Source organism: Globicephala melas, chromosome 20, assembly GCF_963455315.2.
Source record: "Globicephala melas chromosome 20, mGloMel1.2, whole genome shotgun sequence".
Classification (NCBI taxonomy): Eukaryota; Metazoa; Chordata; class Mammalia; order Artiodactyla; family Delphinidae; genus Globicephala; species Globicephala melas.
This window is the reverse complement of record NC_083333.1, coordinates 28,168,521-28,182,513: the sequence shown is the minus strand read 5'-3', so window position 1 is coordinate 28,182,513 and position 13,993 is coordinate 28,168,521. Positions and strand designations below refer to the sequence as shown.

The window sequence follows — 13,993 nt, the reverse complement described above, 5'->3', positions numbered from 1 at the left end:
AAAAATGTATAATTCCAGACTGTTAGAAGGGCTTTGGAGAAAAGGTACATGGCGTTTTGAGAGTGTATAACAGTGGCCCCCTTCTTGGCCCACAGAAAGTCAGGTCACGACTCTTCACACTCGTTGACCCTATCGAGTGCGGGGAGTGAACCAAACACAATAGCAAACAAGATGAGAAACAGGACCGTAATGATGAACAAGCAGATCACTACCAGGCCCCCCTGGTCGAAGGGGTTCTGCCAGAACTCATCCTTCCAGGTGCGTTTTGTTAGTAGTCTGTCCATGTGAACCTGGAAAAGTGGGGACAGAGGCCCTGAGTGCAGGGGCTTCTCCAAGGCCCTGTCCCAGGTGCTACTCCCTGCCCCCAACTTCACCCTCTGGTGCGATCTCAGAGAACGGCGGCCACCTCTGTAGCTAGCAGGCATTGAAGGGATGGTGGGTCATTGGGCTCAGTGCCTCCAGCAAGCAACAAATGGGCTTTCTTCCTCCACAGAAGCAAAAGCAGGGACTGGCACCAAGAGAGGGGGGTCCCTTGAGTTCTTCCTGGAGGCTGCCTCTGTCTTCTCCAGTCCTTTCCTGAACAGCCCTGCTGTGAGCAGGACTTTCTCTCCCATCCCTGAGAACTGCTCAGCCAGGATCTAAAAAGCAGCGCTCTAGACCCTTCCTGGGTTTCCTGCCTCGGTTGCCAAACATTTGGGAAGCATTTTGAGAGATCAGCACAGGAGCCCAGGAGTGGATGGTCTCAAGCTGAGGCCTCTGTAGGCTTCCTTAGAGGCAGGTGAAAACAGAAGGACTAACTAATCTTGAAACACAGCTGAGATGGGCAGGCTGTGAGTCTGTAGCCAGTTGAAGGGAGTAAAGGCGGAGAAGGAAGGAGCCATTACCGGGGTCTGCTGTTTGTACTCCTGTGTCCTAAGCGAGGGCAGGCAGGTCAGGGTAATCCTTCAGGCCCCACGCCTTGGGGGCCTGAGCTGAAGAAGCCACCAGGTGACCAGAGCTGCACTGTGACTCAGAGAAGCAACTCGTGGGAGGAAAAGGTGGCCGCATTGCTGACTGCCCCTGACCAGACCTGCTTGCTGTCACCAGAGCAAACAAAGGTGGGCTAGGGCCCATTGCCTAGCAACCGCGTTCTCTTTCAGCCTTTCACACTTACCCCCTCCGCCGCGTTCTGCCCTTTTGTGATGCTGTTTTGGGGGGCTGCTCAGGGGCGTGGGTTGAGGTGTCCTGGCTGAGAGAGGTCAGACTTGGGGTGGGTGGGGGAAGAGACTGGATCCGGGGCCCTTGCCCCAGGCCTCCCGTCCACCTCACCTGTGGCTGGGTCCTGCCCCTCCTCTCAGTCCGGATGACCCGTCTACTGAAAGGACCTGCCCAGAGCTCGGGAGGCCCCAGGGCTGGGGCTGCCATGCATGGCCGCTCACTTCCTGTGGCGCCGGGTTGATGATTAACCACAGCTCCAGCTGGCACCTCCTGGAACCAGCATGTGGGTGTTTATCACCATTGAGGCCCCAGGCTCCTGTGGAGGCCCAGCTTCCCCCTTGGTGTCTTTGTGTGCCGCTTAGGCCCGGCTGCAGCTGCTTCGTGTGGCTTCCCACCCCCTGGTGTGATGGGGCAGCCGGGAAGCAGGAGTGGGGCCTGTGTCCCTTCTCGTGGAACCTGGTGGCTGCCATTCCATCCTTGAAAGACGGGAGTCGAGTGCCCACGGTGGCCAAGAACTGCGCCAGGTGCTGCGTGTCCAGTCGTGAGCGAGAGAGGCAGGCCCTGCCCTCCCAGGGGTTACATTATAGGGTACTGGTCCTCAACCCTGCCTGTTCCAATCATCCGGGAGCTTTTCTGAACGCCGGTGCCCAGGCCCCACCTGGTAGCACAGAGATCAGCCTCTGGGCGTGTCAGAGCCCTGTGCTTGGTAAACCTTGTTGGGTGATTCTCCTTTTTTTTTTTCAATTTAGTGGGGTTTTTTTAAAATTTATTTAATTTATTATTTTAATTTTTGTCTGCGTTGGGTCTTTGTTGCTGCACGCGGGCTTTCTCTAGTGGCGAGTGGGAGCTACACTTCGTTGCGGTGCGCGGCTTTCTCATTGCGGTGGCTTCTCTTGTTGTGGAGTGCGGGCTTTAGGCACGCAGGCTTCGGCAGTTGTGATAGGCAGGCTCAGTAGCTGTGGCTCGCAGGCTCTAGAGCTCAGGCTCAGTAGTTGTGGTGCACGGCTTAGTTGCTCCGTGGCATGTGGGATCTTCCTGGACCAGGGCTCAAACATGTGTTTGAGAATCCACCTGCATTGGCAGGTGGATTCTTAACCACTGCAGCACCAGGGAAGCCATCATCGTGTGATTCTGACATGCAGCCGGGGCTGGAGGAGATGATGGGCAAGTTCCTTGAAGTCCTTCTTAACTATCCTGGCTTAATTGACCTTGGCTTACCTGCCGCTTCGCATTTCCTTCTGTAAAACACTCTGACTAATGCCCTTGGCCTGCTGAATGCTCAGAGCCAGCAGGCTGGTCTCAGCACACCCTCGGACTTCTGCTCCATTAGCTTAGTTGGATGCTTATTAAGCGTCAGCTGCTTGTTCCCAAACCTGTTTTGTGGCAGTTGTACTTGTAATTACGTAATTGCACTTAACATTACATAAAAATGAAGTGGTGATAATAGCTGAAACCCCAGTTTTACAACTGGGGAACAGGCACAGAGAGGTTAAATAACTACCCAGGGTCACACAGCTCAGAAGTTACTGCTTTGGGGTTTGGACCCAGCTGTTCCTGTCAAAAATAGATGTGGACAGGACAACTGTAAACATTTCCTAAAAATGCAGAAGTATTTCACACTCAGGTTTCCTTGCAGATGTCTTCAAGTTCTTATTCCACCTTAAAGAAATCAAAATTAGCAAATAGACAATTCAGGAACTCTGGTCGGCAAACCCACACTTGGAGAAAAGACCTCGGCCCTGCATCAAAAAGATTGACCAAGGAATGTGCGTCTGTATGTTTCCATTTCAAATGAGAGGTGTAGAGAACGTACATCTCGGGTACACAAACGTTGCTTTAATTGACTTTTTCAATTAACTTCTGGCCCTGATCGGAAAATCCTTCTGAAATGATCACCACGAAGGGAATGATGTGATGGGAAGAGGTAGAGAATGCTGTTGGTGCCCATGGCATAGTCTGGCCTGGGGCCTGAGGAGACTCCCCTGGGAGGAGCGATGTTGAAGTTGAGATGGGAAGCCGACGTAGGAGTTAGAATGAGGAGACAGTGTTCCAGGGTATGCAGCCGGTTCCCAAGGAGAGCGAGGAGACTTTTCCTAAGGACAAAATTAATTTGTCTTCAGTTTTTTTTTTTTAACTTTTATTTTTTTAATTATTATCTTGTTATTGCCGTGCGGCTTGAGGGATCTCAGTTCTCTGACCAGGTATTGAACCCAGGGCATGGCAGTGGAAGCCCAGAATCCTAACCACTAGGCCACCAGGGAACACCCTGTCCTCAGTTTTTTATGGTCTGTAATTTGTTATTACCCACAAGCAAATATGTCGTATTGAAGATTGTTATCTGTAGATTGCTTTCAAATGTTAATGTTTGGGAAAACAGGAGAAAACTGTTTTGTCTGCTCTGCCAAGTTTTGCTAATAAGATTCTTGCACCGGTGGCTTTACTGTAGTTTCCAATAAGGCGTAACATATGTACAGTAAACTGCACAGATCTGAGGTGTAGAGTGAAACCCTCGTGAGGGACCGCGAGACCACAGTCGAGAGACCGGCTGGGACGCTGGGGCAGTGACCGCAGGCAGGCGCTGCTGGTAGCTTGTTCCAGGGTGGCATGGCGGTGGGAACAGAGAGCTGTGGCGGCCAGAGTCAGCCAGATGTTCTCTGGGGCTCAGACGGCCTGATGGCCGCCCCTTCCATGGTCACCACCTGCCTTGCTGTACCTGTTTATTCTTTGCCGTGATGGGGGAATTGCTGCCTCCTCTCCATGCCCATCTTCCCCAGAGGACCAGCCAGAGTATGTCAGGCTGCTCTTGTGCTGGGGCAGATCTGGTTGGTTGATCCGAGTGGGATTGGAGCCTGCCTGGGACCTGGCGTGACAGCTTCAGGAGGGGAGCCATTGGTGGTGGGGCTCAGCGTGCCCCCGTAAGCCCTCCAAGGGGAGGGACAGAATCTTATTTGGGGTCAGCAGTTAAGTACTGCCTGGCCTGGAGGAGGAGAACGCGAATGAACCTCCTGTCAACCTGTCGGTGCCCAGGTCTGCCGACTTCCTGGCAGCTGGACCAGGGAGCCTGAATCTTTTCTAGAAAAGATGCTCAGCCTCAGCCTCACTGAGGAAGGATGTTCTTGATGCCGACGTACCTCACGTAAGGAAAAGTCACACGGGGATCAGGCTGCTGCACCGTTGGAGCTTCTCCTGAACTGAGGGCTTCCTGGGGACCCGCCAGCTGTTGGTGCTGGGACTGGCAAGGGCGGGGCTTCACATCCTCCCACCCTCCCTCTGTTTTTCTTCTGGGTGGGAGACATAGCTGGGCCCCACCCCAGATCTTAACTCTGAGGGCACACCCGCTTATAGGGAGGTTACTTTGAGAAGAGCTTGGGGTGCAGCTGTTTGGGATCTAGGGTTGATATTGTAGGTGGTGGATAATGGAGTGAGAGCCTTATCAGTACTACAGCTGGAGGCCTGGGGCCCCGGGTGTGGTGAGCAGGGGCTCTGGAGCCAGGTGGGGGGTGCCCAGAGGCTGGCTCTGCCACTTTTCAGCCGGTCAAATTTAGGGAAGTTACCTATTTCCTCATCTTTAAAATGGTGATAATAGTGGTACATTTGGCATTGAGGTTGTCATCATGACTAAATGAATTTATCTGCATCAAAATGCTTAAGACACTGCCTGAGCGGGGATGAGTCCTCAGTGAATTTTACTTATATCTTTATCCTCACCATTGTTGCAAGTATCATTATGGTTATCATTATTTTTCCGAGTCCCATTCTTTTGTGGTGTGGTGGGGGTGGTAGAGAGTACAGACAGATTCTTGAATTTCTTTTATTTTCTATGGAAGCACTCTTCTCTGGGTCTTCAACCCAAACCAAACCCGTCAGAGAAGTCCCTGGGCACCAGGAAGTGAAACCAACCAGAGAGAGAGCTTCTCCTGCCTGCCTGTCAGCTGGAGATGGTGGGGCCGCAGGGGAGTGGCAGGGCTGGCATCCCCTCTCCACTCCCTGTTTTCTGAGTAGATGGAGCTCTGCCTCAAGGCAGGCAGAGCATGGGCTGCACAGGCCAAGATGACAGAGGCGTATAAAAAACGCAGATTTCTTTATGGCCCCGGCGGACCAGGGTTGTATGTGTGTGTCGGGGCGGGTACCGCGTGAGCCTCTGCCTCCCCTGCCCTCGTTCCTGGCTTTGTAGCTCTACCTGGAAAGTTCTGTGGGAGAGAAAGTAAACTGAAGGGAAAGAGGCCAAGCAGTGTTGCATGTCAGCAGGCCCAGTTTTTAAAATGAGTCCACATTGCTCTGGCTTGGCGCCCTATTTAGAGGGGCAGACAATGATGCTTCATATCAGTGGAGGTCTTAGGATATGCCCAGCACTGTGCCAAGGTCATCTCGGTTTATCCTCACAGGCTTAGCCCAGGAGGTGGGGACCAGGATTAGCCCCATTTCACAGGGGAGGAAACATGGCTTGAAGAGGTTGAGTCACTGACCTCCGGTTTCGTAGCTGGCGGGGGTGGGAGCGTGAGGATTTGAATGCAGACAGTCCGGCACACGGTGGGGAAAGGACGGAGCGGTCAGGATGCAGGTTATGGACAATAGTAGGGGCCTCACCTCTCTTATTGCAGAAGTTTGGGAAGACCCAGTGGCCTGAGCCTGGTAGGACGGGGTGTGCTGGCTGTGGTTAATGGCAGTGGTGACCGTGGCGTGGCTTTCCTGAGCCCGGCACCTGCCTGGGGCAGACGCAGCCTCCGCCACTGCCGAGCAGGCGTCTGGGGAGGGCGGAGCTTGTTAGCAGCTGGTGCTCGGCAGGAACGGCGCCGCAGCCCTCCCCTGGTTCTGCAGCCTTCCCTCTCGCGTGGCATTCCTGCCTGCTTGTTTTTCCAGCTTCCGAGAGCACAGGGAGAGCAGAGGCCTGGCAGGGACGGTCACTGGCCATGTCCCTGGAATTCTGGCACGCTGCCCACCTGATGCACGTAACCCAGCCCAGGGAGTCTGGCACCACAGACACACATAACCAGAAAGCTTTTACTGGGAAAGAAACAGGCAAATACTGGAATGGAACACAGACGTGTGCGTGCTCGGGGGGAGCTTGGGACACAGGAGCTGCCGCGCAAAGCCCCTCTCCGATTGGCCTGCTCCTCTTTGGCGTGGGAGCCTTGAGCCAGCTCCCCACACGTGCGGGCTGTTCACCAGGTGTGGGGACCCCACTTCTTTGTTTTGTTAGAAAGCGCAGGTAGGCACAGAATCCCCGGTGGTTTTCTGTCTTAGAAACAGTCGAGTCCTCCTCGGCACCCTGTGTTCACTGTCAGGTGAGAGTTTTGTGGTCGGCACAGCCCTTATTTCCTTGACGAGCCTCCAGCTTTCAGTCAGTGTCTGGGTTCCTGGGCTAGGCCAGGGCTGGGCCCGTGGATCTTTGTCTTGAGGGTTGAGGGCTGCAGGGCCAGGCTGATGCCCTGGGTCATGGCTTTGGCGGTCTCCTCTCCGGCTCCTCCTCGGCCGCCGCCCTGGCCCTCACGGTGGGGTCGTGGGTCCCACCAGGGCCCTCCTGCCTCCCCGCTTAGGGCGGCAGCACCGGCAGCAGCAGTAGCCGACGGCCATCAGCAGCAGCAGCAGCACGGTGGCTGGGGGATTGGGGGAGAGAGCAGAGAGCGCCGGAAACTCAGAGGCGAGGAGGAAAAGAACGCCCGCCATACTTCCAAAGAGGCCCCTCTGGGGGCCTGGAGGACCTTCACCAAAGCCCTGGCTTAGTGGTCAGAAATACCCGAGAGTCTGGGAAGAGATGTGACTGTCTCCATGCCGGCCCCCAGAGCTTCGCTCCCTCCATCTGTGGGTTGGGGTGCCGGAGGCACCTCTGGGCCCTGGTGCCCAGCACACCTGTTTCCTAGAGCAGCATGTCAGGATTAGGGGGGATCCCCTGGCTCCCCCCAGGGGACATCTGCTTCTCCTCCTCTGTATGGGGGACCACCCAGCCACCTCTGCCAGCCCCGTGGCTGGTACCATGGTCTCGTCTCTCCTGGATGCCAGGAAGAGCCATGGGCGCTGAGGAGACTCTGGGAGCCCCAGCTTACCTGTGAAAATGACAAGGACCGAGAAGGCCACGATCTCCACGGGCTCGGCCTGGGGCAGCATCTGCAGCTTGTGCAGCAGCCTCTCCCCTATGGAGCGCATCTCCAGCGCAAGGTTGGAGGCTGCCATGTTGTGCCGGGTCCCTGCCGGGGTTCCTCCTGAGCTGCAGAGCAGGGAGAGGACCTGGAGTCCCCACGGAGCTGCCTCCAGAGAATCTGCCCTCTCACCTACCCCAGCCTGCAGAACGAGTTTGTCAGGTCTCACCCCTCACAGCCCTGGTGGCTCACAGCTCACGAGGGAGGCAGGGAGCCGGCAGGGCCCCTTGCTTACCGCTCCGCTGTGGCCCTCAGCCCCCACCTAGCTGGCACTGCTCGGGCGAGGGAAGCTGGGGATGACAGTGAGCCGGAGACCCTGCCGCAGGAGGGGTCTGCCAGCCGGCCGAGGTCAGCCACGGTTGCTGACCGTGAAGGAGACTGTATGCTCCTTTGTCTTAGACACCACTCCTAGGTGTTGCCAGGGTGCCTCGGATGGGCATGGCTCCCCTGGCGGCCCCTGAGTGCCTCCCTGGTGGGGACATGGGGCTCCAGGATGCCAGCCTGGCACCCTTGCTTTTCATCATATGTGGGGACAGAAGGGTCGGCTTCTTCCGAGAGCAGGCTCATGGGGGCTTCTGGCCGGGGTCGGCCGTAGTTGAGAGCTGACTGGGGGCAGTGGTCTGAGCCCCCCTGGGGCCCCCCACCTCTCCCACCAGCCTCATTTCTTTACTCATACCGTGTCTTCCTGTGAGAAGGTGGAGGTGACACCGTGTCCTTCTAGTTTTCCCCAAGGGGTCCTCTCTCAGGATGGGACCAGGCGTCCCAGGGGGCGTTTAGCCTCCCTCTCTTGCTGGCTTGGACCTGCCTCTCTGGCTGACCAAGAGAGTCCCCTCCGCTCCCCCCTCCCCCAACACCCCCTGCCCCCGGCCCCAGGTGAGGGGCAACTGAGCCTAGAGGCCCCAGGACCGAGAGCCTCCTCCTGTCTGTCGTGCCCAAGGGGCCGAAGGTGAAGGTCCAGGCCGGGTCAGTGAGTCAGAACACATTATGCCACAGACCTTCTTTCCCCTTCCGCCTCCCTGGTGGGCACGAGGGAGCCAGCGCCTCTTCAGAGAGGGATCAGGGACAGCCTGTGCCAACCCAGAATCAGCCTGTTCCCCGAGGCAGCTCTTAGCCAGGGCAGGGCTGCAGGCGGCCAGGGGCCTGAGCCAGACTGTAAGCTCTCATTACCTCCGCCTCGTCCCTCAGCCAGGCACATTCGCCCCCAGGTGGCTGCGGTCTGTGAGGCTGGTCACTCCTGGCGCCGCCATCACAGCATAGCGTCCTTAGAGCCGCCTTGAAGGTCATCCGCTCCAGTCCTCTGCGCCGCACTTGGCTCCCTGCCCTCCCTCTGGCATGCGGCCTTTGCTCGAGTGGGGAGCCCCCCTGTGGCCCAGCCCGGCCCATTCCTTCTTGGGCAGCTCTGATCGTTAGAAGATGGGATCTCCTGGTGACCTCGTCAGTCCCACCTGTGGTCACTCAGGCCAATTCCGCCCCCTTCCGCCTCACGGTCCTCCAGGGCCTGGACGGCCAGCGGGGATTCCTCCTGCATCTCCTTCCCCACAGGATAACTGCCCTCGTCGGGTCAGGTGCCCCCCCCTCCCCATAGAATAGCATTCAAATCATCCTGGGTTTGAATACTGCCAGCCTTCTTCCTGCTTTTGTGACACGGGAGTGGCTCCGTTTCTCTGAGTCTGTTCCTTTTCTCGTTTTCCATGAAGATGAGGTGCCCGTCTCTCGAGGCTGTCGGGAGGGTTGAGCACAGGGCCGGGCTCCGGGAGTACCCAGCCCATGTGATTCCCCTCTGGGCGGGGTCCGGCCAGCGCAGCAGAGGCCAGGCGGCCTTTGGGGGTTGTCACACCCCCACACATTTGCTGTCAGTGACCTTCCTCCAACACCTTTGGGGAGTTCCGTCTGTGTCCTTCATGCCCGGGATGTTTGTGGTGTATGAGGTGAAGGAGAGTGGTGGGGGGCCGGCTGGAGATGGGGGGGCTATGTTTTAAGTGATGATGGGGGGTAGCAGGCAGGTGATGGCTCCGTGGAGGATTAGACGGTCTCCTGTCAAAGGGCGAGCTCCTGAAATTAGAGCCTCCCAGCTTCTCCCACGGCCGCCCCAGGGCCTGCACATTGCTACCAAGGAGATCAGGATCCCAGTTTCCCAATGTACTAGGAGGCATAGAATTCTAGAATGCCATGGGTCATCCACTCCTGCCTCCTTTCTTTTGCATATGAGACCAGAGAGAGGAAGGGACTTCACGGTCACACTGCAGGAGTGGGGCCTGGCAGCGCTGCCTCCGCCATCCCTCCGTGGGCGCCTGTCTCAGGCAGCCTGCTCTTCGACGGGCAAGATAAGTCGGCCCAGGAGCAGCCCACAGAGGGCCTGGCCCATGCGATGGGCTCAGCACAGGGACCAGGGCTCTGCGTGATCAGCCCCACCCCACACGGGAGTCTGGAACACAGCTCTCATCACTCACCAAGCCACACTTGCTCTTTGAGAACCTCCTGTGACTTGTCACCAAAGGCAGATCTTGCGAGTCTTTCCGTCTCAGGCTCGTGAACTCCTTCCCAAGCATAAGACCCCTCTCCTCAGGTCACACCGAACAGACCTCCTCCCACTGACCAGTGGAGCAGGTGTGCACAGGAAGGTGGTCCCCTCCCTTGTTCTGGGGCCTCCGGGCATCTCGCTCCCCGGGTTTCCAGGAGGACGGGAGCCCGCCCGCTGGTCCCATTCCTGGAGGAGGGACCGAGGGACCGGTGGGCCGACCGAAGCCGAGGGGGAGCTTGCCCCGGGCTCAGGAGCTGGGCTGCTTTCCCCTCCCCTCTTCGGCTACTTGGCCTGGCTTTTTCAGCCTGATTGGCCCAGGGCCTGCACTGCCTAATGTAGCCATCAGAGACACTCCTTCACAGAGAAGGCGGAGGCGAGCGGGTTGGCGGGGGGCTTTTTCACCTGTGCCCCCCACGCCCAAAGACCCAGGAGGGATTGCAGAGGGGCGCGCCTCCGCTTGTGAGTGAGAGGTTGCGTGGAGACCCTGGTCAGTTGGGGCGTGATCTCCAGAGCAGGGAGGGGGAAGGTGGGGCCGGGCTGAACTGCTGTGCCGGAAAGGCGGGGCCTGTTGATCCGAAGCTTCGCCTTTAAAGTCAGCCGTCCTCCAGGGGTTAGGAAGTCTGAAAGCTGCAGACTCACGCCCAGGGGACCCGGGCCCCACTCTGGGGAGAGTGTCGGTCCACTCCAGCGGGCCACGGACGTGGACAGCCAGGGCCTCTAGGGACTTGGATTGGCCCCAGGGCTGCTCACTGCATCCTGTCTGCAGGAGTGGGGCTGCTGGACACGGCTGTTCTGCCCCAAAGGCTGAAGCCCCCTTTGCTTTTCAGTTGCTGTTTTATCATTTCCAGCTTGGCCTTGAGCAGAGGAGCCTTAGTGGGGACTGTGGGGGGCTGGGAGGGGCCTGTTCTCCTAAGAGGGCGGAGGCACATTCCAGCAGGTCCCAGGCGGGCTTTCCAGCACGCTATTTAAAGCGAGGCCAAGGGGTGCCTGACGCCTGGTGCCCGATATAACCAGCCATCGTCAGGTGACCGTGAGGCCTGTGCCCCAGCTGTTGCGTTGTAGGGAGCCCTGAGTGTTCCCAGCTGTGGCCCAGGGAGGGTGGGCATCCTAGGGCTGGCTGCCTCTTGTTTTCTTAACCTTCCCAGGTTTGGAGAGCGGAGGGCAGGGAAGCCCAGTGGGGCTACTGGTAATTCTCTATATATTTTTCCAGTCTTTCTATCTCAGCTCCACCACACTCCTTCCCAAACTGTACTTTCTGCCTGTGAATGAGGATCTCCCCCAACCCCGTGCTCAGTAGCACCTCGGTTAGAAGCAGCCAGAGCAAGTGGTGGCTTCCCCTGGCCTGGCTGCCTGCATGGCCCTTCTCGACACCTTCGGAGGGTGCTCCCCGGCTGGAGTGGCAGCCAGTGGAGGGGGAAGGTGAGCTGGGCTGAAGGGAAGGCTGGCAGAGCTGGAGGGACTAGAAAACATGCCTTTGTGTGGCACCTCCTGGCACAGAGAACCTTGCAACAGAGCAGGCAGGCCGCCTGCCGGCCCGACAACTGCCACTTGGTACTGAAGCGTCCCTGTTTCCTCTTTGCAGAACTGACACTCCAACTCCAGATGCAGCTGCGTGGGGAGATCCCAGGCAGCGGATGTGTGCTGTCTGATAAGGGTGTGTTGATGGCTCAGGGCCCAAGGGCTTCTTGCCTTGCCCTGTTATTTTGTCAAGGTGGGTTTCAGCCACCCCTGCCCCCTGGGCAATGTCTTGTTGGAGAAAGGACTAGAATGAGGCATAACTGAAGGTTGGGGGAGTCTTGCGGGGTCCGGTGGCCTAACCAGCAAGGCAGAGATGCCCACTGTGCGCCGCGCTTTCTGCCTCGGCCCCGCCTTCCAGTGGGGTCCAGTGACACTTGGACCCTCGGCAGCCCCCGCTTCCCCAGCCCCTTAGCTTTTCCCGGGCAGGAGGAGGCACTTCCTGTTGCCGCTGATTGCTCCTGCAGCCCCAGAAGCTGGGCATCACCCTTCTGTCCCCGCACAGGGATTGTGTTTGGGGGTCCCCATCCACCTGTGTCCTCTGGATCTAGGGACTCTGATCCCTGCCTGCCTGCCTGGGCCATCTTACAGATAAGAGCCGGCAGGGGTAGCCATGGGCTCATCACTGCGTCCCTCCCTCACCCGGCGTCTGTCCCCTCTGTGCCATCACTGCTCATCGCTGCCGGGCTTTTAGTCTCCCCAGCCACCAACCCAGACCAGATCCCACAGCCTCTGCCGAGCCAAGAACACGTCGACTGATCCCTGGTTTCCACTTTAACCTGGGTGGTTGTTTTTCTAAGTAGACACTAGCTTGTTCGCTTTGGGGAGAACATCTGGGGGGTTGGGGAAGGGGACTGTAACGCTGGCGTGAGGACAGGGAGGCAGGAGGGGTAAGCAGCCAGCCTCGGCTCGAGACTCTCGGGGCCCTGCCCACGGGAGCTGACCTCAGTGCGCCGAGAACTATCAGCATTCTGATGGCGGCGGAGGGCCAAGTACAGGGCGGGGCAGTCCCTCCCCAAGCCTCACTTCCCCCCCCCACCCTGGGTTTAGGGCCCTCCTGCTTCTGGCGTGGCATTCAGGGAGATCTGGGGGATCCTGGGGACCTCTGTGGGCCCAGGGAGGAGCACCTGGGCCTAGCTCCGAGCTGAGAACTCCGAGACCCCCATGAGAGGCGGCAGCTGCTGCTTTTGTCCAGGACACGATGGGCAGAGCTGCCACAGGTTCGCATCCTGGGAGGTGCGAGGTGGCTGGGCAGACCCTGCCCTGAGCCTCCTTGCCTGGGAGAAAGCAGGGACTTGATCCCCGGAAAAAGGGAGGCTCAGTGGGCAGGCGATGGTTCTCCCCTAGGCCAGGCCAGCCAAATCCCTCGTTTAAGCCCCCTGAATAGGAAAAGCTTAAACTAACTTGCCGAGTAAGCAGGCACTCCAGGCCCTTCTGCCTGCTCAGCAAGCCAGCAGAGGGCTGCAGCCTCGGCCTGTGCCCCGTGCTGGGTCCCAGCAAGAGAAGGGGGAGGCTCTCCAGAGACTACAACCAAGCGTGTCCCCCAGGACCCTCCTCTCCGTGCTTGTGGTAGATTGTGGCCCTCCACCCTTGAGACAGGGGACCCTGGCGGCTCCCTTCCCTTCGTCCCCGCCTCATCTGTGAGCGGAGCCACTCACCTGGGAGCTCAGGTGCTGGGGTTGGGGGGCAACCGCAGGTGCTGGGGAGCCCAGCAGCCTCCGCGTGCCTCTCCTCCGGCCTCCCCTCCAGCGGGGCTCACACCTCTTCCTTCCTTTGCGGACGCCTCTTTCCTGACCCGCGGCTGCTCCCCGGGTGCCTCTGCTCAGCGCAGCGGAGCTCCTGGCTGCTGACAGCCAGCTGCTGTCTCGGCCTTAGCTTTTTTGTTGTTGGTCGTCCTGGAGATTCAAGTGTCACATTACATGGGGCGGCTGCCGAAGTAGGGAGCCAGTGCCACCGCTGCCCCCGCAGGCGAGGGAATCCCTGCTGGGAACTGGTCCTGCGGCTGCAGGTTCCTGCCTGCTCCCTGCCCCGAAGGTCTGCACGGCCCTCCTCTGTTCCTCCTCCTCTTCTCTCCTCCCTCCTGGCGGGTGTGGGCTGGGCCTGGGCTGTGAGCTGATGAAAGAGGAGGTCGGCTCTCACGTTCCCTGGCAAAGATGACCCCTGGGAGGTTCCACCTGAGCGGTGGAGTCAGGAGGGAGGGAGCGAGGGAGGGGGCCTGCACCCCTCCCAGTTCTTTGCCTCCCGCCCCGCCCTCAGGAGCACCTTTGGGCCCATGTCCCTCAACCCCCAACCTGTCCCTCAGGCAACTCCCTGGCAGGTTCCTCTCTGTTTTCTCCTGGGAAGGAAAGTAAATAGTGGGGGAGCTGCTGGACCACCCAAGCAGTCAGCCCTCTGGGGAGGCATCTTGGGGAAGAACTTGGGAGTCTTGGGAGTGGCCTGGCCTTAGCCTGTTCCTGGGGGCGGCCCCTGGAGGAGGAGAGAGGACACTGCTGATCTCGTTCTTGCCAAAGAGTGTCGGCTGGGGCTGTCTCCACACTCCGGGCCCGGCTGTCCGGGCCGGGCTCCAGAGCCCAGGGGCTGGCTGCTTTGACATTTGGCTGGTCGTGCCACCCCAGCAGACCAG

The 13,993-nt window shown here is 58.7% G+C and overlaps 3 protein-coding genes across 12 annotated transcripts in view; 1 reads left to right on the top strand and 2 right to left on the bottom strand.

The window, feature by feature from the left end:
• Positions 1-13,993, top strand: part of RECQL5 (RecQ like helicase 5) — a 38,167-nt gene that overhangs the window by 18,131 nt on the left and 6,043 nt on the right. Inside the window, exon 8 of one of the 3 annotated variants that reach the window (XR_009560281.1) lies at positions 11,438-11,566. The exons of 1 other annotated variant lie outside the window; for it this stretch is intronic. Coding sequence is in view for 1 of the 2 variants with exons in the window: in XM_060290269.1 (XP_060146252.1) it covers positions 11,438-11,504 (67 nt within the window). In the remaining variant the exon portion in view is untranslated. Of the gene's footprint in view, positions 1-11,437; positions 12,457-13,993 lie in introns of those variants that run through there. One more of the 3 variants, XM_060290269.1, reaches the window with a different exon arrangement.
• ERLN (endoregulin) lies at positions 105-284 on the bottom strand. The gene has a single exon (XM_030837674.2). The coding sequence runs from the start codon at positions 282-284 to the stop codon at positions 105-107; it is 180 nt and encodes a 59-aa protein (XP_030693534.1).
• Positions 6,089-13,897, bottom strand: SMIM5 (small integral membrane protein 5). 8 transcript variants are annotated; one of them, XM_030837669.3, is made up of 4 exons: positions 9,785-13,894; positions 8,502-9,368; positions 7,242-7,476; positions 6,095-6,794 (listed from the first exon to the last, which is right to left on the bottom strand). In XM_030837669.3, exons 2-4 carry the CDS (start codon positions 8,715-8,717, stop codon positions 6,685-6,687), a joined length of 561 nt encoding a protein of 186 aa, XP_030693529.1. In that variant the 5' UTR covers positions 8,718-9,368; positions 9,785-13,894; the 3' UTR covers positions 6,095-6,684. The 8 variants fall into 8 exon arrangements, with proteins under 8 accessions (XP_030693531.1, XP_030693532.1, XP_030693529.1 ...); XM_060290272.2 differs by having other exon boundaries at positions 8,502-10,041; positions 13,029-13,894; XM_030837670.3 differs by having other exon boundaries at positions 13,029-13,894.

Bases quoted from the DNA above. Each gene is read 5' to 3' on its own strand.
- ERLN (XM_030837674.2), bottom strand. From the start codon at position 284: ATGGACAGACTACTAACAAAACGCACCTGGAAGGATGAGTTCTGGCAG.
- SMIM5 (XM_060290270.2), bottom strand. From the start codon at position 8,717: ATGGGCCGGGCTGGGCCACAGGGGGGCTCCCCACTCGAGCAAAGGCCG. The intron at 7,477-8,501 runs GTAATGAGAGCT...CTCGTTCTGCAG, and splicing joins GGCTGAGGGACGAGGCGGAG to GCTGGGGTAGGTGAGAGGGC. The intron at 6,795-7,241 runs GTAAGCTGGGGC...CCAATCCCCCAG, and splicing joins GGTCCTTGTCATTTTCACAG to CCACCGTGCTGCTGCTGCTG.